The 24,211-nt window shown below is 39.3% G+C and overlaps 3 protein-coding genes across 3 annotated transcripts; 2 read left to right on the top strand and 1 right to left on the bottom strand.

Moving 5' to 3' along the window:
* Positions 1-435: 435 nt before the first annotated feature.
* LOC110065276 (uncharacterized) lies at positions 436-4,930 on the top strand. The gene is made up of 5 exons (XM_020772394.2): positions 436-525; positions 1,499-1,582; positions 2,055-2,162; positions 3,341-3,563; positions 4,622-4,930. Exons 2-5 carry the CDS (start codon positions 1,501-1,503, stop codon positions 4,626-4,628), a joined length of 420 nt encoding a protein of 139 aa, XP_020628053.1. The 5' UTR covers positions 436-525; positions 1,499-1,500; the 3' UTR covers positions 4,629-4,930.
* Positions 4,931-6,231: 1,301 nt separating this feature from the next.
* Positions 6,232-17,153, top strand: LOC110065320 (endothelin-converting enzyme homolog). Its single transcript, XM_020772450.2, has 17 exons — positions 6,232-7,098; positions 8,598-8,651; positions 8,837-8,950; positions 9,265-9,345; positions 9,680-9,807; positions 10,107-10,329; positions 10,814-10,912; positions 11,343-11,429; positions 11,546-11,649; positions 12,223-12,281; positions 12,379-12,433; positions 12,744-12,811; positions 13,470-13,600; positions 14,097-14,162; positions 14,690-14,788; positions 14,955-15,031; positions 15,472-17,153. The coding sequence occupies exons 1-17, from the start codon at positions 6,355-6,357 to the stop codon at positions 15,590-15,592; spliced, it is 2,310 nt and encodes a 769-aa protein (XP_020628109.2). The 5' UTR covers positions 6,232-6,354; the 3' UTR covers positions 15,593-17,153.
* A 673-nt stretch (positions 17,154-17,826) lies between these two features.
* Positions 17,827-23,447, bottom strand: LOC110065321 (patched domain-containing protein 3-like). The gene is made up of 4 exons (XM_020772451.2): positions 22,955-23,447; positions 20,971-22,188; positions 19,399-20,543; positions 17,827-18,931 (listed from the first exon to the last, which is right to left on the bottom strand). The coding sequence occupies exons 1-4, from the start codon at positions 23,056-23,058 to the stop codon at positions 18,717-18,719; spliced, it is 2,682 nt and encodes an 893-aa protein (XP_020628110.2). The 5' UTR covers positions 23,059-23,447; the 3' UTR covers positions 17,827-18,716.
* Positions 23,448-24,211: the final 764 nt, after the last annotated feature.

Here is a 24,211-nt window from a genome sequence, read left to right as displayed (position 1 = left end):
TGAATATGATAAATATAATATATACTCTAAAAATACATAATTATAAAAAATAATACATGAAAGGAAAGAAGGTAAGGTTAGGTAAGATAAGGTAAAGCATTTATTTGTACACGACAGAAATATAACTGCAACGCTGATGTGGTCGTGTCTAAAAATTAAAGCTTTCTAAAAAAAAAAACTGAGGATATAGTCTTGAATTACTTGTTACAAACTTAAAGCACAAACAGGGAAAAGGAAGATATATGTTACAAACGTGGCTCTTTGCATCGTTAAATGTTTTCTGGAGGATTTTCTCGGAGCCGCGTTCCGGAAAAGATCTGATCTAACACACTACAGTGTTACCAGAAGATGCAAGTAAGCTTTATTGTTTTGATATTTCAGGCGACAAAGTCCCTGAGAACGGCGCATGCGAGCATGCGCTCAAACGTTAAACACGATCGCAGCCGATCAAGTAAACCTTTCATTAAATATTCGTCTTCATTGTATTTTGATAATCTGTGGATCTGTAACTATATTTTTGTGAAGGTGAGTGAACTTCGAGTTATTTCATAAGTAACTCAAAGGGTTGTGGTTCGTGGTTTGAATTTATCACTGTTAGTGCACCGTTTAGGTTGCTATTATATGAATTTGTTGCCTGGTTATGGTAGCTCCTCCCTTCGTTCCCTGGTTAACAAATTGAACTGTCTTTTTGACACAACAGGGAGGCATTAATTGTGTTCATCTTTAACTCGCTAATACATCCACGTACCGCTTCAGTAGTCTAAATTTGGTATTTGTTTTGCAAATTGGAATCTGTTGGAAAATTTAACGTAATTTTGTTGACCAGGAGAGTACTTGAATTGCAATTAATTCCATCTCAAAATATAAATCTAATAATTGCGGTTAACAGTCCCGTCTTCTTATTTTCACATGTTTGTTGTTTAGACCGACACGGCCAAATGCACAATATATTTGGGTTGGTAAAATTAACACTGAAACGTATTTGCCAAGTTAGCATGTGCCTTTATTTAAACCGTGTTCATTATACTTAGAACAGGTACCTCCAGCCTGCTAGCTGGTACCACAATTCGAACAATCGCAGTCGATAAGTCACATACAGATTCTATACTGTAAAACGACTCTTTAAGACCATTGGAAATAGCATTTCCACACAATTTTATTTCCAAACTTGGTGTTGATTTCTTATAATTTAACTCTTTTTTAGAAATTGTCTTAAATACCTTGTGGTTCTAAATTAAATGTCATTCGGCTGACAATTTTATATTCTTGTCACTTGCCGACTTGAAAATGTATTGATACTCCAAGTAGAATTTATAAACTGATCGTGTTAATTGAGTTCCAGACTGATCTATCTTGGTTTTAATATGAAACAAGTTTGACATGATTCTGATTTCGTTTCAGGGTTATTGCAATACCATCTTTTTTTTCTTTTTATTAATCACAGCTTCCTACGAGGCTGGAACAAACATTGACTGAATATAATTTCCTTGATTTGTAGCCATGTTGTTCCCCTTCCTTGTCCTGTGTGGATTGTTTGTTGCACAAGCTTCCCCTTTTGTCGACCCTCTGCCTTCAGCTCTAAGTGAGTGAAAAAATTATATCTAGTTAAGGTCTTCATAATTCAGTCAAGTTTCAATTATATTTAACTCAAATCCAATTTGTACAAGGATAATATGGCTATAAAAGTACAGCTTTGTGCAGGGCTTGTGAAATATTGGGTTTCAATCAGTTTGTAGCTTTTTCGATTGATTCATTTTTATTGTAATTTGTTGTCTGCTACTTTGTTTTTACTTTGACGAGGTCTTTCCTTTGAGGAGGGGGCAGGCATGCCAGAAAGGATTGTAGGCGGGATGTGGTGTTGTTGTTGTTGTTTTTGTTGTCGACAGAGTAATGAGCTTGTATACGATCGTATTCGGATGGGCTAAACACTGATCGCGTCAGGGCTCGAGAGAGTCCTTCCTTAAATTCTCCATCTTGAACAGTTTTTTCTGACACCTGATTCTTTCCACATTTATAGCTCCTTTTATTTTATCATCTATTTGATATTTAAACAGTTGAGCCATTTTCCACGTCAATTCGCTGTCCTCCAACCAAACAGTTCAAGTGGACGCGATCGGACACTAGCGGGCTCGACATCGTGTTTTATTACACGTGTGGGCAAGGTAAAAGTTCACTGTAATAGACATAGAATAAAGCATGGCCAAAAACTAATTGAATAATCAACGCTGTATGGGCGGATTCGGGTAAGTTGTTCATCCTTAATAGGTTTAGATAAAGTGACGAGGATTCATTGCTTTCACTGACGATCCCGTTGTTACTATTCCAACTTAGTAAAATTGTATTAATATACTGATTGGCTGAACTATCGTTTACTATCAGCCATTAGCCTGCAGTAGCTGTAGATCGTCTGCAAAATAACCGCGTGTTCTTTATTTCCCGAACATTTCGAGGAAGATTAAAGAAACAAATGGACACTTATCATCCTTAGAAGACTAAAAAAAAGATATTCATGGTTTCTTAACTTTAATAACTCGAAATTGTCGAAAACTCCAATAGGTGTGCCTAGATAACTGCAAACTTCAAATTTTCTGAACTACTACGTAGAGAAATAATTGGAAACAGCATTATTTGAAGTAGATTTCAGTTAGAACTCTACTAAAACAATTAGATTATTCGTGATAGTGATAGTTGATGAAGCTTTCAGCCTCATCAACTTTCAACTCTTATAGCTCACCACTAATTTTTCTCTGATATTTATTGGTTTTAATTGTTCACGTGACGCAATAGTGTTCATCGGTGGAGAGAAACTATTAGCCCATAATGCCCGTCGAGATCTGAGGAAAATTCCCGGATGGATAGTCTCATCTTTGAAAACGTTTCTGTAAACAAGTGGGCTTAGAGAAAAAACAAAAAATGAAAGACGCAATTATTTGTTTTGAACCAGCTGGAGGGGGGACAACGGTACCGAATCGATATCTCCACAACACTTTTGCTATGATAATGAACTTAATAGTAACAGTGTCGTTATACCTCCCCTCTCATTTATCAACTGTAAGAATGACCAAAATGAAAATTGTACGTTGATACCAGAAAATCACCACAGATGATTGACACAGTTAAACCTGATATGATGATGTTAAGACTACACTTAAACGGAGAAGAAATCTCATTAAATTTGAAATTAAAATCCATCTGAATTTATGCAACTTACAAAAACAAAAGAGCAAGCAAACAAACAAGTCAAACTTATACATAAAGTTTTCTCATGGAAACGTCCACCATCAGACAAATGACTGTGTACATTAAAGATATTAATATAAATCTTATTATAAATTATCAGATGAAGAAATGTCTCAAACTCTTCACTGCACCAACGGCTACAAGGCTCAATACAGAAAGGACCTCATTCCAGACGCCATGAGAAAAGCCGCCATTCCAATGGCCATGAAGAAGGGTTTTATCACCGGACTAGATCAGGAGCCTTCATTCGGACTTTTTTCAACAGGGCCCGACTACAGCACGAAAAATGGAGCCGTGGTGGTCTTCGCATGTCTTAATCCAAAGTAAGGATTTCATAGTATCCTATCTTACAGAAAAATAGGACGAAACAGTTGCAAACTAAACATAGGCATGTATCGCGTGCAAAATAGTTTTGCGCTAAGAGGCCACAAAATTAATTAAAGTTGAAATCATTCACCACCGAAGACTAAACAATAATGGCTTAAGTTTGTAGAGTAGTGGGTGAGAAAATTAAATGACAGGAACATCTAATGAACTCAGGAAAACCAAAGAAAGTGACAGCTAAGTTCGCCTTGGATTGCTGTAACTTGCGGTTTTACGGTTCAAATAAACTAACTTAACATTTCGTGCACAATTTTAGCTTTTAATTGAGGGAGGTACGATTGCTGAAAAGCTAATGCTTTGAATCCTGAATCGAGGGGTTCGGGATCGAGCTTTCGTTTGGGTCTTGTCCTTTTCTTTTAATCCAGAAGTGCTAGTACTAGTACTGGTAGCACTATTTGTCAAAATTTGGTTTTGATCATTTATTAAAGAACGGTATTCTGCAATCACCATCAATTACATATGTCACGATCGAAGAGAATCCAAATTCCCTTGTGTACACGACCGGCTCACATACACATGCTACCTTCCCACCTGCTACGACAGGAGCCAGAACACATTCCAACCGGAATCGGATCAGCGCAGTTTTTTACTCCTTCCTAAAGGCGCTGTCCTTAAGGAAGAGGAACTGATAACGCCAACTGAAGCCTTCCCACAGTCTCCATCGAATTAAAGCGATACAAAAAAAAAAAAAAAAAAAACCACTTTCATTTCAATGAACGCTTTAAATTGTTTGCTGCGTTACTTCGTTTATCATAATGTGTTAAGTTCTGGCCGATATTTTTTGCGATCTCAAATGACTCTTCTTCCTATAGCGACCGTCCACAGTACGCTAAGTAAATCTTATCTTAATTGGCTACAATCGTTAATTAGCTCAATACGTATGCCTCAAACATCTACGTCTGCCGACCCAGCTTTCGAACCTCGAGAAAGACGCTAACAGTATTATCCAAGACATTATTCCAGTAATAAAAACTAACATATTTGACTTTCTTCCTAGCAAATAAAGGGGATGTCTACCTGACATGCATGACTACTATTAACTAGCGCATGGGACCTGCGCACGCATGATTGCTATTGACCAGTGCGCGTGACCAGAAATCAAGTTAGACCGTTAGTTACCGACATAGGCTCCGACGTAGAAGTCTTGTTTTTGTTTTATTTTTGATTAGTATTATTCTACGTGTAAAACTCTTTCGACATCGTTACAATAACCATTATATTTGTAGTTTGTACCTTCAGGTACTGGTTGTATATGTGAGCATATTTAATGCTCGGGGTTTGAGAATAAAAGGAATCAATTAGACTGTTTCGTCTTAACAATTAATTTTTAGCGTACAGTCAAGTTGAAATCGTTGCCACAAAATAGCACGTTGACCGACATACTTTATCCCTTGTCATATTCATTAACAAAGAGTATAGGCCATTTGCTGCGAGTTTGGCCACGTTTTGAAAAGGGTAAAGACAGCTACCGGCGTCTCCTTCGCCTCGAACCTTTCCCCTCCATCCTCCCTCCCTTCAGCCAATCCATTATAACGGTGCTTTTGTCACCTCACAGCCAAAAAGGTACCGGAGTAAGTCCTACTAGCTGGCTGCTGATTGATTTGTTTTGGCAGCTTACTATCGAGTCGTGTAATTAAAGTCTCAGAAAAATTCCCGGTATCAGTTAACCAGTTAAAACGCACAGTCGCTTAAAGCGCGATGGACAGTTTTTGTTTTTTGATTTACCGTCTTTCATATTTTACATATTCCACCATCTTACATTTGAGGAGTTAATTTAACTATCTGGAAAGCTTTGTTGGATCAGTGATCACAATTCACACTTTGCCATTTGGCTCTGAAGTGGCCCATTGTAAAGCGATATCTCAAATCTAGATCGGATAGCTTATGTGTTAATAAAGCTAAATGGAGATAGAATTTAAAATTGAGTAATAAAATTGGCCCAATTTTAGCGACGCTAATCGCTAGCTGTCAAAAACAGGACATAACATAGTTTAAAAAGTTGATACTGGAACCGCTTAGCATAAAATTTACCCACGTAGAAGAGTGAACAGAAAAAAAAATTAATTTCCTTTCCTCAATTAAAACACTGAGGAATATTCATCTTCTTTCGCTTTTTATTTACACTCAACAAAACTGGTACCAGTTGCGACCTGGTGCAGCTAACAAATAGTGTCCTGGAGAAGTCTAATGAGCTTTGTTTCCTTGAATACTACTTAAAAAAAGTTTAACTTCCTCTGATGTATTTAACGCCATTATTAGCGCGAAAATATACTATCACAGAGAAAAAAAAAAAACATTTAAATGCAGGTTAACTAACGATTGTTTTGACAATCTTACTCAGTTCAACAAAGCATTCTTCGAAGCATAGCAATTCATCTTTCACTGCTCGGGGCTTAGCAATCAGTTGATCGTACGAAGCTCAGCTATGAGTAGGCAAAGAAGAAACAAAACACGAAAGTCAAAGAAGTAACAAGAAAAACTTCATCTGTTTTAGAAACTGTTGGCCTTAGTTTGTATCTCTTAGATTCACTGTTACTCTTCATTGGTTACCAGTGCACCGTGTGTAGCCAGTCCTCTTCGTGCATTACAAAACATGATTACGTTATTCCCTGTTCAACCGGTACATAATTTATCGCCTGCCGAGTTGAGACGGCGAATTGGGAAGGTCATTTTGGGATATCGGGGAAAATAATTGAGATATCACAAAGCCCCAGAAAACGGATCACAAAAATGGGGCGCGATATTTCAAAGAGGAAGCGGAATGGCGAAGGATCCCAAATGAACGACCAAGCGTCCTCGTGGGGCTGTGGGGCGCGCTTTATGGGTATTCTTGGTGTTTTGACAGTCATTTTAGTGGTGGCGGTGGTTCATGTGGCGACCAGCGACGAGCGCAAAACATATTTTGATGAACTCGTTAGTACAGGCGGCGCTATTCGCTCGGCGCGTGATGTTAAGTCGCATTCTGAAGAGGATTCCGTGGACGTTTGTCAAACTAATGATTGCAAAAGGGTGGCAAAATACATAAACGCTTCCATGGATTACTCCAAAGATCCCTGTGTGGACTTTTTCGATTATGTATGCGGGGGTTGGATCAAGGCTAATCCTATTCCTAAGAGTTCATCCACGTATTCCACTTTTGCCAAGCTTAATGGGCGCGTGGAGCGCAACCTGAGGCACATCTTGGAAAAAGGCATCACAGCTAGTAGCAAAAAGTTGTTTCACTTGCCAAAGGACTTCTTCGAGTCGTGCATGGATTTAAACACTATTGATCACTTGGGCGACAAACCACTTCGTGATTTGATCAATGACATCGGCTCCTGGAGCATTAATAGTAAGTCAGGCTGGAATGAAGACGATTGGGATTTAGAGCAAACTTTGTTGAACATCCACAAGAGCTACACCTCTGCTGGCGGACCCTTGTTTTCTGTCCACATTAGCGACGATCCTATAAACAACACCAGGCACATAATTGAGGTGAGTGCCGTTCAATAAGAATCCTGGTGTGATATAACAAGTAAGTAAGGACTGCTTCTTACATGAGTGCTTCTGTTGGAAAGACCTTTTTTTCCTGATCATGTCATCGCCACTTGATGAGGGAAATCGCTTTGTTACTATTTTCATTTATTGGGGAAACTAAAGAAATCGTTTTATAATTGGCAGGACAATTTCACACGCGCAATATTTGTTTTCATATTTGAATAAGAGGAATCAAAAAAACACCCAGATCAATTGACAACAAGCATGTGGGCGGAGAGATGGCTAAACTACGGTTGGATCGCTCACGAAACTTAAACATATCATCCTTCTGGTTAGAAAAAAAGTTACCGCATTCTCTTAAAAGTCATTACTTATAGTTCTAATTCTATTGTGACAAGCACAAGAGGCTGTTCTTAATATAACCTGCTAATTTTAACCAGTTTATATGGCATTTAGCTTGGCGTACTACCTGTTGTACGTGAAATATATAACCCTCTCGAGGTGTCAGATTATTCCGTTTTCCCTTAAATGTCCAAGAAAAGGAGATGGAGAACAGAAAAATGAAAAATCATTCCACTGTTCCAGTCGGAAAAGGAATGTGAATTCAAAATGTCTTTTAATCCCGTAATAGCTTTTCAAGTATCTACGAAGTGGCCATCGACGTTTCCCTGTACTAATATATTGATTGAAAAATTTCAGGAAACCAATATTCTTCCGTCATAAATTGTTTGGTAAAACCCTTAGGCGAAGAACTAAAAAAAATAACTCAACGGTAACAAGACTGGCTTCAAGTTCAATTTTTGTTGAACCAATATATACTATATATTTAATTTACCTTATTTCATTGAAGCGATAACGACACAAGGCTGTGGATGACGCGTTTAACTCATAGCTGAGAATTGGTTTAAATTTTATCTGTCAATTGAGAAACAACTTTTTTTGTTATAATTACTGATAGATGATATCTGAGATGTTAAAAAGTTTACAAATAACTGACAAATGGGCTTAGATTGACTGAGAGCTAAGAAATCGTTAAACATGTAATTGAAAACTGAGATCCCAGCAACCCATCCAGGCCCTCAGCAACAAGCTCAATTATCGCGGGGTTGACGAAACTAACCCAGACTTGGCAAAAAAACATGAAATCAATTTGCAACTTTCAATTCATTGTGTCTAAGGAGACCTCTACCTAAACATACCGTTTAAACATAATTCAGTTACCACATACCAAGTTTGAACCACCTATTTATCGTATACCCAAACCCTGACTGACCCTATCTTAGGATGGATGAACCCCAAATAACACTGACGATAGTAACCGGTGGAAAATGTCCTGTACTTTACAGTTCGTCGACCTTCGGACTCCAAAAAAAAATATATATAGACTTCTACACATACACACTTGTTTATTGTCCACTTGAAACACACTTAGATAGATCGTTTTCTTGTAGTTGTTCTATTACTGAGCCATAACAACTTTGTTCCATTACTACCAGATAGATCAATCCGGTCCTAGCCTTTCGAGAGAGGTATACTTCGACAGCCCAAAGGTAACAGTTTCACTGGTTCTAAGTTTTTTGTTTGTTTCGTGTGTTTTGAAAGTTGGTCAAATCAATTTTGAAATGGCAAAGTTACTGAAATAATTTTATAAACTTTGCATCATTTTGGCAGTCCTTGGCATATGCCTTTTCTGAATGATCAAAAGTGTCATGCTTTTGTAATTTTTGCATTTAAGATTATGACAGCGTACAAACAGTTCATCACAGCCGTCGGAAAATTGCTTGGTGGTGATGACGAAATGAAGAAGCGAGCTGAAGAGATTGTGGCGTTTGAAAAGAAATTAGCTAAGGTAACAACAATTATGATTCGCTGGTTCTTCAAGCTTTGCAAGTAACTATGTTATGACAGCCTGTGATTTGGTGTTTGGAATTTTTTAGATGTTGTAGGGATACTTTAGCCTAGAGTACCAAAATGTTTACTGCAAAGATAAGTATTACATACGTTTGTAACAGTAAATGTCTGGACCAAATATGCCCAAAGCCGTGCTAACTAAAAAAGCATTAAAAAGTGAATTAAAAGATAGATTCCATCAACTCTAGAGTAAAATACTGATCATCATCCTGGGTAAACATTTTCTATTTGAATTTAATTGATGTGTTTCAGATTAGTGTTCCTGATGCGGACAAGACTGATTCGTGGTTCAACCGAATGACCATTGGTAAACTGATGAAGGACGCGCCTGGGGTGAGAAAGATTTTGTTTTATTTTTAATCAATTTCTTGAAAATAGTTGGACAATCAGTGCTGATATTACAGTGCAAATAACCTCACAGACGTAACACATTCAACATCAACTGGTATGTCCTTACATAGAAGGCATGCCTGATATGAGATGGTACAAGCTGTAACCTGGTTTCAAGGTAGTTTAATGTAACGACAACTTTACAAGAACAACAACAATAACAACAACAGCAAAAACTGAAATTTACCCCCGAGCTGCAATTGTTTAGACTGATGTAATCTCGAGTGTATTAGTCAGAATTCAAGTAAGTGAATGTTGATTCTCCTCTCTGTCACAGTACCCTTGGATGCATCATTTATCCACTATATTTGCTAACAACACATTGAAAGATGACGAAGAGATCATTGTTCCTGCGCTGCCATATCTACAAAATATGACAAGGATTATCAAGGAGACTCCCAAGAGGTATGAAAATCGTCTCTGTTTCTGCCTGGATAAGTCGACCAAACTATGCGGGAACTGGGAATTGTTACATGAAAATTACAAATAATTAAAGTTAGCACACGGGTCTTTGTTGGTAGAGTAAGCCAATCGTTAGATTCAGAAGTAGACCTATAAAATTGGAAAAATGTTGAATTGGCTATGTTGTCAGAACAAAAAGACTGACAACGTACGTCTCCGACTTTCCATTCTGTTTCAAGACCGACGTTGACACAAATTGCGGAAAAAAAAACTATGAGTTGTTTTTCATTTATTTTTTCCAGAATCCTTGCTAACTACATCGTGTGGAATGTTATACAAGACGAGGTGTCATTCCTTTCGAAGCCTTATCGCAAGGCCAGGACGCAGTATCGAGAGCGTGTCCTGGGCTCCAAGGGGCAGAAGAAGCGTTGGAAAACATGCGTAACGTTTACAAACGAGCTTCTGGGGGACATATTAGGATCAGCTTACGTGGAACATCACTTCACCAACAAGAGCAAAAAAATGGTGAAGGAGCTTTGAGAAATACGTACTGAATATAGGCTGAGACGAAAACGAGTCACCTAAAAATTGTCATAAATAGATATATCAAGTCAAACCTGTGTTAAGGACCATCTATCCTTAGTGCGGCCCTCCCTAACCTGCACCAAACAATACAGTAACAGTTCTACTGCTTTCCTTTGTCCATCACCTGTTACTTCGTCTTGCATGAGGACTCTGAATAATAAAAAGAAACAAATCTAAAAAGCGAATGCATTTTTCCTTGCCACTAATCCTTATAACCCCCAATGATATCGAAAGGCAGTGAAAACGCACTTGTTTATTGCTCAAAGCTCTGATGTTATTGAAAAGGGCAATAATTCTCAAGGTTCAGGGTGGAAACGTCATCGAGAGGGCAACGAAATTTGAGCTACTAGTGGATGCATAAAATAGTTTCTTTAATAATTGATACGAAACCTTGTCTTGAGATGCCTGTGATTACCTCTCCTAGGCGGAGGATATGATAGTGGAGGTGCGAAACGCTTTCAAAGATAATGTCAACGGCATTCCATGGATGGACAAGACTACTAAAATGGCAGTAATGGAAAAGGTGCGATCATTGTTGTTACATGCTAGATGTTGTTCAAAGTTGTGGATGCAGCCATCTCTTTACATGATCAATAGCTAGTTTGCACATAGTTGCATTGCACAAAATGCTGGGTAGTAACGGTGTCAATAATTTTTGTACACTTTCATGGGAAAAGAGAGAAACCTCCAAATCTGCGGCACACATTATAATATATAGAAGTTGTATACAGTACTTTTTACTGCGTAGCGTCTGGTCACAGTTAAGGAAAGTCCAAAAGTGGGTTGCCTTACTTCTCGCCCCTCACTCCAACCCTCTTTCTTCATGCATTATAATTTGGACCTCGCAATGCACGACATTATTTGTGGTTAGCACCTGAATGCAAACATTTACGACAAGATTCACTATTCTAAATAAAACAGTATTAGCGTAATAAAATTACTATTTCTTCCAGGCGGATGCTATGCACGATGAGGTTGGTTTCCCACATTATTTAGTTGACAAGAAGAAATTCAAGAAGAGGTTCAAAAAGTATGATCACGTAAGTGCTAAGGGTTAAATCAAACTCTTCCTTCGCTTGGTTTTAAAACGTTTGATGCTTAAATTAACAAAGCACAATTACTTTCAGCTGTAACTTCACTGATTTCTGATTTTCAGGTAGAGATAAAGAGCAACACTCTTTTCAAGAATAGAATTGCAATTTTAAAAATGGCGCACCAGAGGATGCTTAGTAAGCTAAGAAAGCCTGTCGATAAAGAAGAGTAAGTTGTTGCCGTTGTTGGCCACCAATTTTTGGAACAAACTGTGATTTTGTCTTCAGGATGACAAGAGCATATTCTGTGTGTGGACCGATCTAATAATAATAATAATAATAATAATAATAATAATAATAATAATAATAATAATACTAATACTAATACTAATACTAATAATACTAATAATAACAATAATGATAATAATAATGATGATTATGATAATGATGATGATGGTGATGATGATGATGATGATAAAAAATATTTCTAGATCTATGGCGCAAATTGTAGCATTTAAATATGATCAAATGCGCCTTTACCGCAGCACGAATGGGCAAGAAAGTCTTGAAGAGTGGAAACCATCAAAGAGACCATAGCATCTGAGAAAAATGACATAAATTGGAACTCAATTTCTTTTGGTTAGCACATATGAAATATCTATTATTTGCATCAAGTTGAAGGGAAGCCGTCGGCCCATTTATATTCAGCATATTTCTTACGCTGTGTTACTGCTTGACAACACTATTGCTATACAAGAAGTCATAACTCATTGTCCTTTCTGTTTCTTTCTGTCCCCATTAGGTGGCCCATGGACCCGCAAACGATCAACGCAATGTACAGTTTTAACGAAAACGAAATAAGTGAGTCCCACCACAAAGTGTGTAAACTGTCAAAGATCACCTTGAGCATGTAGTAATAAGTTATTGTATTGTTTCTTCCTTCTTTTTTTCATCTTAGTTATTCCAGCTGGAATTCTTCAACCACCATTTTTCTACGCCAAAGGAAGTCCCAGGTAAGATAAGCACGCAAAAGCCGAATATAAAAAGAAAACGCTTCAAAATAGTCTGTAAAAATCGCCGGTTATATACGATTCATACGACTGAGCCAGGAGCTGAAGTGTCAACAGAAAAAAAACAACCTAACACAGAAAGAAACGCGTCCAATGTTTATCTGCCGATAATTGCAATTCAATAACAGTATAAGCTGCCAGATAGACGGTAGATTCCAGAGAGTGTGAAGGTACCAAAAAAATATTATTAACATGGTTATTCAGTTACATTTTTGAGCTCGTTTGGATTCACTGAGTCTCCGTTTCCCTTCAGATCGTTGAGCTTTGGAGCTATCGGTTCAATCCTTGGACATGAGCTCACACATGGGTTTGACAATACAGGTGAGTGTAACTTATTTTGTTGCTGCGGTCCGAAGAACACGGTATCGTGGGCACTTGAAATCCAGTCTTTTATCGAAACTGGTGGTTACGTTTTTAAGGGAGCTGCGTTGCTAAGTAACACGACGCATCTTGTTAACTCCATTATGTCCACAACTGTGTATGTTGGATACTCGCTTGCTAGTCTTTCATCAAATCCTCATTTCTTTTCTTGTCACGTTCTTTTTTTTCATCCTTGCCTTTCGCAACCTCCTCGCTTGTGCTCCGGCCTAGTACTTCGACAAGTCGACTCTACTATACATACCAACAAGTCGTCGTGCTGCAGTTTGATTACATACTAAAGGCCGGGCCAAACGCACGCCACCGATTTCAACGTAGCCCATTGCAACATTGTTGGGCACAAGATGTTGCATATGTTTGCCCCCCCCCCTCCCCCCCACCCTGCTACAAGATCATGCGAGACGTTGGATGGTGCAACACCGTGGCCAAATCTGAACAACATGCCGTGTGCAACAATGTTGGACTGCTTCCATTGAAAATGGTTGCGTGCGTTTCACCAGGCCTAAAAATGTAAATTTATTTGATTTCCTAATTCTTGATCTCTTTTTTAAACTTTCTTTCTTATAAATAGACAGCTTATCATCGAATTTATTCATTCTAGGGAGAAAGTTCAACAAAAACGGTGAACTAACCGCGCAGTGGTGGTCTCAAGATTCGTTGGATGGATTTAACGCCAAGGCAAAATGTGTGGAGAATCAGTACTGGATGTACAAAGTCCGCGATAAATATCCAGTAGGTGAAAGCATCCTACTGGCTGTTGGTGTCTTTTTTGTATTTTTTTCAGAATAGCACTTCGACCTTGATGAAGATTAGAAGACGTTATGTCTTCATCTTATTCTTCTAGCACTTCGACCGCAGTTGTTTTTCATTTTTCTTTTCGTTTTTCCTATACTAAATGACGACGTGGATGGAACCGAAACGGTCACTTTTCAGCAAACATTCACGCTTATTGACAGTAAGGGTGTGACCGTTTGGCATGCAGTTGCAAATAAAAATTATACTCCTTGTGGTCAATTTATTTTGTCAAACTCATGCAAATTCTATAGATGCGCCCTTAGAAAAATCTATAAAAGTGCCCTTTCCGTACAAGATGTGTCTTCTTAGCTAGCTTTTGTTACCCAACCCAATCTCTTCAAATGAATGTATAGACAGGTAATTCGCACTTAATTAGAAAAGGCGACTTATCTTGCTAAAGTTTCTTAACCTGGATGATCAATGTTTGCCGCAGATTAATGGAAAGCTGACCCTGGGTGAAAATATTGCGGACAATGGAGGTTTCAAAGCATCATTTAGGGTAGGTTAATATGACGTACTCTTCATGAACGTAGATTCGTTATTCCTTGTTTCCATCAGAGGTGATTTGACATTGCAAAAGTTGAGGGAGACAGTTTCGGTTGTATTGCACTGCGACTAACACTTAACACTACCAAACACTACCAAAAGAAACACATATTGAACTGTTGTAAGTGTTAATTAACAGCATATGAGGAATGACCTAGTCCGTTAAAAGAGACCAGGCACGGTATTTGGTATTTTGGTTAGTACAAAAGTAACTTTACATGGAAGATAACCTGAAAATAGCAGTTTACTAAGATAGAAAAACACCAAAGAGGTAATGATAAACCATAAAAGAACAAGTTTGGTTAAGGATGCATGGAGAAGATTATAACACGGATTACAAACGACGAACTTGAAAAAATTTAGACTAAATTTTTCAAGATGCGTAAACTGTGACGTACCTCCTTTAAACACAGGAACGTGATGGTGACATTGCTGGTGGATTATTTATACAAACTCAACACATTCGTGTTCTATATTCAGGCTTACAAGAACTGGTTAGAAAAGAACGGTCAGGAATCCTGGCGACTACCGGGCATCAACTTCACAAGTGAACAATTGTTCTACATAGGATTTGGTCAGGTGATGATGCATCGTTCCTTTTAATATAAAATGAGCGGAGAGCCTGCTAACACCCCAAGACGTTTTACACAAGCCTATAAGTCTTGCTTCACTCACGACATTTATTGGACACTGATTTTAAAGATAATAGAATAAAGTATTAAAATTACTGTATTTTCTACTTCAGGCATATTGCAGTAACAGTCGTCCCACGGAACAATATTTGGCGACATTAAGCGATAGGCATTCTGAGGAGAAATTTAGGTAGGGAAGAATCTCTTGGTCAATTTTGATTCTAGAGCAGTCTTTGCTCTTATTTGGGTAAGAATGTTTGTCTTTGTCACTTTTAATTCTCAGCGTATTAATGTTTTTTATTTTTTTTATTTTGGTATTCCCAACCCGTCCCCAATCATAAAATAATTAGATAGAGACCTTTTGTCGTTGGTTCCGATCCTTCAAGCTGAAGTCAGGATCAGAGAACCTTTCTTTTGGCATGCAGTTGACGGTATAAACACTCATTTCACGGTTAAATTGTCCTTAACACTAGAAACGTTTGAAATTTGGAGAAAGATCGTAAACGATTTTCCTGTGCTTTGCCAGTTAAGATGGCTTTGGGGCATCCCAACGAGCCTACCTTTTTTTTTTCTTTTTTGCCTTGACACTACCACATTCTTTAATGTCATTTTATTCCTTGTTGTTAATAGGGTTATTGGAACGTTGTCCAACTCATATGACTTCGCCAAGGCGTTTAAATGTAAACCAAACAAGCCTATGAATCCCACAAGCAAGTGCGCCGTGTGGTGTAAAGATGAAATACAGCTTTAGGACGAGACAGCTGAGGTTCACCTCCAATTTCCTTGATGCTATAGCTAGCTGGCCACAGATGCAAGGAGACAACCATTCAATGAACCACTTTCTATTACATGTAATTTAGCTGACGTCAGCATTTTTCTATGGTTGCTTGCTGTAATCACGCGATATTACCAAGCCACCAGAAATCTGAACATGAGCAGATCAAAGATAGTTCAGCAGAACATTTAGAGATATCAAATAGAAATATTTTGATTTGATTACAGCTATTCAATTTTCTAGCTGTTCGTCGTTACAGGCGAGAGCCTTCCCCTGCGGACTGTATCAGATCTCCATTTAAGGGGTCACTAGACCAGGAAGGTACTGATTTATTGTGACTTGTTATACACTGTTCCAGGCGTTTACTTTTAAAGGGAAGCAGCGAAAAAATGGCGAGGGAAAATATGGGAGCAATTCAGCTTACCCCAAGCTCGTTTTCCTATTTTTCTCTCGCCGTTTTTGGTGCTGCTCCCACCTGACGGACGGCTGACACAGGCTAGACTAGTTACGACCTGCAAAGTTGTCCGTGAATGGCCACTGTGTTTTTTGTAATATAAGAACTGTCATCCCTGTAGCCATACTTAATTTTTCATTTACTTAAACATATGCAGTATTTGAACGCAATCAGAGTTTAGCGTTACGAATACTAATTAAAACCGAATTATCAGTTCAAACCAGTGATAGTTCAGTTCCGCTGTCCTGTGTGGGTAGCGTTTCGTTTCAATATTAGGTCACAACTAGACCCAGAATCAGTGACGATTTAGATTAGGACTGTAGTTGCACAAGACACGTGATGCTATATGTTAGGTGAAGCTATAATCCTCCCTTCTTTGATAATTTCTATTGCCTACCAGGAGTGCTGGGAATATGTTGTGATGAACGGAGACAAAATAGGAATAATTTCACAAAAAAAATCTTCCAATAAAAACGATCAATATTCCCAATGGCACTCGTCTATATTTCGGTTATAATTTCTGTTTGGAACTAAAACTTAGGGTTCTAGGACACCGCAATGTTCAGTAGCACCTTTAAGATGCATCAGAAAAATTCCATTTGCCACAATAAACGTTTCAAGTAAACGTATTACGAAGGGCTTTATGACGATTTATGTAAGCCGCATGTTATTGAAAATTTAGTTGTCTTCTTCGTTTGGCAATTGTTAGTAAACAACCATGTTGCAATCAATTAATCTTGAGTCAGTAGACCTGTTTAGGTTGAGATACGATTTGTTCCAGAATTTTAATTTTTAAGAATTGCAAAGGTCTTGTCATTAGCAACTAGCTATGAACCTCTGTCCAGAACCTCATGCTATTTAGCTTAATTCAGCGTTAAGAAAGCAAGCTGTGACCTACAACTCTCGAGAACCTTACTGTCTCTCGCACATAGCACATTGGCTAGAGAGTTGTGTTATAGATCAGTCTATAATAGGCTTTAGATCAAGGCTGTGGGTACTTCATTGAAATAAATTCTTCTTCTCTCATTCTAGGAAAAAAATGAGTTCAATTTTAATAAAACTAGCTAGCTTGTTAAAAGAAAATAGTGGAACTAATACACCCCTCGGAATTAAGAATACTAGCGAGCGAGTCCGCTTAGGGGTAGGGGAGCAAGGAGTGGTGGGAGTTTCCTCGCGGGCTAATGGCGCAGCACTGGTACAGAGAGATGACTGGCATTCTAATTTCCTGCTACGTGAATTGGAAGATTGTGACCTACGCCCTAGGGCGAAGCTGCCCAAACGTATCCATTATATCCCTGAAACAAGAACCAAAAAAACTCGTGCAACACCACTTGTTAACTAGTTTGCAGCCATTAGAAATTGAGTTACTCTCCGTGTAAGTGCTATTTAAAAGGACTCTTAAAACGGGTTCCTGACGCGGTAGCCATTCAAGATAGCGATTCCTTTTCCACGCATGCACGCTTAACAGGCCTATTCAAGTTGTGCGAAATGTAGCACGGGCGCGTCATCATCTGTTTGTAAGGGAGTTCGCCGTAAGGTCAAATCTCTCTAGATCTAGAAAGAGAGACTGAGCAAAGAGAGCGCCACATGGAATGTTTTGGACACAACTCAGGTTAACTCCCTATACTCGAGATATCGTCACGAAAGCGTTTTGCAGTTTTCACGTCGTTGATCACGAGGTATGGCCATTTACAGGTCGAGTTGTCTTTGCTCAATTTGTGTAACATCGTTCCACCACGCAATGATAAATTCCAACTTCACCAACAATTCTTTTAATACAATCTCAGTGCAATGAGATATAAATAAAGCAACTTACTTGCTCCAAACAATAATATACTCGTGTATCTAGAATTTTCTCTCCCAAAATCTTTAAAGTATCTCGAAAACTCTTTTTTTCCAAGCATATTTTGCATTCTTAGGGTGGACCATTTGACTTTTGAGGTGGGGGCAACCCTTCCATGCACTTAGAATATCTTTCTCGGGACGCGTGTTTCCATGATATATTTTTCTCCGTTAACATGCTTATTTTATCAAAATCACCCTTTGCCCCACCCCTCAAAGTGAAATAGTCCACCCCTTAAAACTCTGTTATAATTTTAAAATTGTTCACATATTTACTTTAATAACCCCAGTCAAGGTTTGTGTAAAATGATTCTTTACAAACACGTTTATTGGTGTGATGATAACACGTCGTCGATGGAAGCTGGAGTTGAACTTTTCAAGTTCATCACTTGTAATCTACCTCAATCTTAAAACCATCTTCGTTCCTTTTTGGTTTATCATCATCTCTCTGGTGTTTTTCTCTGTGAGTTTATATAACTCAAGCACCCAAGAGAGACAAGCTTTCCAATAATTATACATTATTGCTCTCAACACTCAACATCATATTAACGTATAAGAAATAGTTAACAATACAAACAAGAAAACAACTTATCAGTTATTGCGCAAGTCGTTTCGCAAGAAAACTTAGATACAGATTAGCTATCTTAAAGGATAAATAACGTTTAGGAGAACAGGCGAGGGAGCTTTATAGAGAGGAATGCTTCAACGAGACAGGGATGACGGTGTGGAGGAGTTAATAGAGCTTTTAGAGCATCTCGTTGTCGCCAAATTCTAACGGAAATTTGCATAAAGGAAGCCTATTTGCTATTCCTCAGCTTCTACTTCCTTTGTTAAGTGCTCCGCCAGGTCTTTCTGAGTAACGACTGGTTGCCACCAGAACAAGGAGAGCTGGACAGGTAAGATACAGAGTCCGTGGAGAAGTCCAAACAAGACGATACCCATAAACATGCGAAAGAAAATGCGGTAGATCTCCGAAGTGGCGAAGACTAGCACAAGCATCCCCAGGAAAGTGCTGAAACCTGTTTCACAGGAAAGACGAAAGTTCCATGTTAGTTTGTTAAATGTGTTCGGTTTGTAGAAGAGCTTTACGGGTGGTTAGGGGGAAATATGTACACCTTATTCGATGGTTTAACATAGAAAATGCGCGGATATTTCGCGGCACGTGTAACAATGAACAATGAGCAAAATGTCCTCGCGTGTTATACGTTGAATTATCGAATTAAGGATTTATTATTCCACTAGTACGCCATTTTCTAGTATTTTGGCTTCTCGTTTAACATCCTACTTCCGTCATCGGTAAATCGTACCTGCGAGTGACGGAAACAAAATACAACTCTGCAGTGCAATACGGGCTCATATTTCGCGCGTTCTCTTGACACCTGGACATATGGACTCGCAGTTTTCTATTCAGTACAGTAACTACTGTAAAACAATTTAAACTTTAAAAAAATCTACTCAGTTGCGAGGGAAAAAGTTAGTTGCTAACCTCCCATAAAGACGCTGGCGCCTAGCGTACTAACAGCGTCCACAACACGCTTGTTGGCAGTTTCCTCCTCGGACATGACGAACGCATGCGCAATATGCGCGCTATAGTCCACGGCAAAGCCAATAGCCATAACGAGCGTGATCATCGACACACCGTTCAACGACACATTCCAAAAGTACATTAAGCCAAACAATTCAAGCACCAGGGCCACAAAATTCACCACCACAAGGAGCGTCACCCAGCAATCGACCAGGAACAGGGACGTCACGACGAGTACCGCAAGGGCCGCTATGATAAGGTTCCTTGTGGTCTCCCTAGAAATGATGGCGTACTGTTCAAAGAAGATGAACATGCGGCTTATCGGAATCACTCTCAATGGAGACTTTTTGGCGAGATCTTCGCGTATTGTCAACATGGCGTCCTTCTGAAACGTCGAGCTTGAAACGTTCTTCATAAAGGCCGTGATGCGAGAAGCTACCACGCGGCTGCCATTGGACGAAAGTTTCACGCTTTGCTTGAGGAAAGAATACTCTGGAATTTCGAGGAAAGACTTTAGCGCAGGTATAAAATTGGGTCCAGTTATGTTCACCCTCTGCGCGGCAGAAAACTTCGCGAAAACGTCCATCCATGACAAAGTCTGCCCTTGGTAGTGACTGTTTTTTCCTACAATGACTGACAGCTGTCTAATCTGTTCTTGAACAACGCTGTCCTCATAATTGACGTCACCAATAAGCATTATACTGACGGGAATGACTTGTTCGTAATACTTCTCTTGAACAGTAAGAAACTTCATAAGCGAAGAGTCGTCTTTAGCCAGCATCTTCCTGTCAAACCTTTCGGTCACCTTCGTCGTTCCGTAGATTCCCAAGCCAAGAATTCCAACAGACATGAGCAACACCACGAGTTTCACTGGACTAAACATGAGAAATGTTGCCCAATGTTTCATGATGCGGTTTGATGTCTGTGGGCGCGGCTCGTCCCAATGCACCCCGTCTTGTTTAGGTGGTGGTGCCAGGCAGACTGGTAGACAATCTCTTCGACCGGCTTTCATTCTCCTTATGTCAAATGTCATTACAGCCACGAAGAAGGTTATCATCATCACATAAGAAAGAGAAACGGCTAAAGCAGCATAAGTGCAGAAGTAACTGAAAAAGAGTAAAACAAGGTTTTAGAATGAACAGCACCAAAAACTGCCATCTAAAAATACCGTATTGCGGACGTATACAGTAAAAAACAATCTTGCACTAAACAGATCTAGCAAAAAAAAAAAAAAAAAAAAAAAAAAAATTAGCAAAAGTCACATTTGCTCCAAGAATAAAAAACACACCCGCCATTTCTTTCATTGTGGCTTTCTTTCGAAACATTACTTCGAGTAAGACTGAAGTGAAAACTGTCAATTAATTTTTTCCCTTCTTTTTCCCTTTCCTTTTTCCTTTCAATTGTCCAGTCAGTGTCTAACCCCGGCATTACCCATTTTTGCCACTTTTATATACCCTCGAACCACTCGAACTAACTGGTCTGCATGTGAGATTACTGAAAAAAGGCGGAAACCGGACAAAAACACATTCTCACCTGATAGCGGGAAAAGCAGATGACGTGCTGACAGCGAATGCAACCAGGTCAGTCATAGTTGTCATAGTAATTGTCGCTCCGGTACGCGACATCACTTCCTTTACCGTCCTGACCACGCCAAATTGACGTGGTTGTCGATCCAGCTCGTCTACAAGAATAAACATATCGTCGATACCTATACTTAACACCAGGTAGGGCACAACACCAACCATGTTCACAAACGTCACGCGGCACCACGCGCAAAAACCAATTCCCGCCAAAATTCCGAGAGCCACTGCGAACACTCCCGAGTTTGCGAGCAGCGAGTGACCGGTCAGTGGATTAAAAAACTTGCCGAGCATCAAACAGGCGAATGAGATCATAATGGCGAACGTTACTGACACTAGAGTCAAGTCTGCACTGCCGTTTTCAGCAATAGCGTCGTCTGTGCTTCTCTCCGCCTCATGAAACACTTCAAAACACTTCGTAGACAGAGTTGACGCTTTGTCCAGGAATTTTTTCTCCCATTCCAAGACCTTCTCGCTGACGTCATCCTCGTCCGGATCTCTGATAAAATACATGAGCTGCAACGCGCTTGCGCCGGTTATATAGCCACCAGTTTCACTTCTTGTCACGTGACCGAACATCTGGCGAAAGTTGTACCGGAAGAGTTGGCCATTTCGCATTACCAAACTCTTGTTATTGTACGCTTGATTGACTTCTGTTTGGATCTCATCCAATGATTTACTGCTAAAATTTATGTTCTGGAAAATTTCAAACGGTGCAACAATCACGCAGTCATCCAAAGATTTAGCTTTCTCTCCTGAAAGTGTCAAACAATACTCCGAATATAACTTCAACGTTATAATCTGATTGTGCACCTCTAGGGCCTCTTTCAGACATTCAGGAGCAAGAACATTGGGATGCTCTGGTCGAGACACCACAATGATACCCTCGTCACGGACCTTGAGGCGAAAGAACCTTTCAGCCGTGTTTAAGTCTTTGATCGCTCTACTGTCCTGAGGAATAAACAGTTTGACAGCCCTACTTTCTGTCTTAAGCCATGTAAATCCCACAGCACACAAAGAAACGAACACAATACATGCTGTGATGGATGTTAACGGACGCTTGGCTACGAATTCGCCGAGAAGACCGACAAGGTGTTGAAGAAGACGAACGAACCAACTGCACAGAATGGACCACTTGTGACACAGGTTAAAACGATGTCTACAACAGGATCTGTGGGATAAATCAGATTACGGAGATACGGGATTTGAAATGTGACTTACTACATGTGAGAAATTTTAAACAAAAAACGGTTTCCTAGTCCCGAGCGTGGGCATAGTACAAAAATCTTCACATTTAATTCTCGACAACTTCGCGGTCAGGGCCGTGGCTAGTAACAGGCAAACAGAGGCACTTGCCCTAGACATTTTTCTTCGAGATTCCAGTGTTGTGTTGTAGTAAACACCCTAACTGACCAGGGCTGTAAATCTTTCTAAAAAAGGTTAGAAAATTCATGACTCACACTCGGAAACTATTACTCAATTTCATTTCGACAGAAAAGACTCAAAGATTCAAACCTAGTAAGGGTAGGTAGTCTATGTTTATTTAGAAATGCTCAGCGATTCCGAGAACTGTTCTGGCCTCGCTTGGGACGATTGGACTTGTTATGCCATTGTCATTACCGAAAATCGCTTCCAATATTATTAATACTTGCCCTGAAGAGTCCTCTCAGCATAAAATGTGATGCATTTTCAAAGACCATTAAGCTGGATAGAATTTCAAATTACTCATCAGAAAGTTGAATGCATTCATAATAAAACATCAGCGGACGCTACTTCCCGAATTTCGCTTTCGAGCACCTGTCACTGCTGACGCCGGTTCAGTGTGCTGAGTTCGTACGCCTTTCAATTAAAAAAAGCTTACTTATTTCTCTTCACACCCACCAGCCAGTTAACCCAAGTATTTGCACTTCTTCAGCAAAGGTAAAAAGTTTTCTCACCCTTCTTTGTCACTGTTCTTCGACGTTTCTTTGCCCTTATCTTCGATACCATTGCATTCAATTAAGAACGGCTCGTCAACAGTCGCTTCGCCCACTACAGTCATTGTAAACAATAAATCCAACTGGCGAACGAAGAAAATCTGCGGCAGCGCATCAAGCAAATCCGCGAATCAAGAAGTTCTGTGGAGCACTGAATGTTGAGCTAGTTCATTGGCAAACATTCGAGGACTTTGATGGACTTATTCTCCCGTGATTGTCCTGAGAGCCGAGCGAATCTTGGAACATCACAGCCACGTTCACCACAACTGGCACCTGGCACCTGCCCCTTTTCATCTGCCGGACTGATTCGTTCTTATTGAAAGCTGAATACTTTAGGCTATACGACAAAGATTTTCTGGATATATATAGGCTCGAAAAGTCCGCATATCTGCCTGTGAATCGAAACGACGGCAGTCACCGACAGCACTTGTCCGCCATGACTTCCAAATAGAAATGCAAATTTCGGATTCGCTGACTGCAAGACATAATTGTGACGTCACAAAATACACATGGTCGGCACACGCGAGCGAATAAATTTAATTTATTTTGTAAGTGGCTGTTTTTATTTGAATCCAAGACCTGTACATTATCCCGTTTGAAGCATTAATTCATTCTTTTTAAAAGTTGCGTGTTTATCGTATTCTTCCAAGCTAATATGGCTCTACGTCTGACTTGTCGACAACACTTTCTGTAACTAATATTCGTGAAAATGGTGAATTTAAAATAATTAGCAACTCTTGTGTTTATAATTTCATTTTAAAAATAATTTCATGCTAACTGGCCCCCATGAATGAAACACAAACTGAATATACGAAAGAATATATGAAAGATCATATATTTGAACTGCGGAGAAAGATATGAAGACATGATACACAACTTAAGCAGTTGTGAAATTATATCTTTACTTTCTCCGCGGTTCAAATATATGATCTTTCATATATTTACTTGTATCTTCACCATCTACGGGTATACAACGGGCTCACAACGTAACCAACTCCCAGTTGGCTTGATACCTCACTGAGTTGATAGGGCACTACACGAGGGGGGCGTTGGGATTTTCGGTTTTGCGGATTTGGCCAATTTTTAGTTCGGTTTTTGTCTCTTGTGCGTTTTGCGGGTTTTTTCCAATTCAGTCTTTGGGTGTGGTTTTTGGTTTTTGCCAACCATGATGGCGGTTTTTCGGATTTTTCTGTCCAATGCATTTTACGGTTTTTCTGC

The sequence above is a fragment of the Orbicella faveolata genome, unplaced genomic scaffold, assembly GCF_042242905.1.
Source record: "Orbicella faveolata isolate gen_17 unplaced genomic scaffold, um_ofav_v1 contig_35, whole genome shotgun sequence".
Taxonomy (NCBI): Eukaryota; Metazoa; Cnidaria; class Anthozoa; order Scleractinia; family Merulinidae; genus Orbicella; species Orbicella faveolata.
This window is presented reverse-complemented; position numbering and strand designations above follow the sequence as displayed.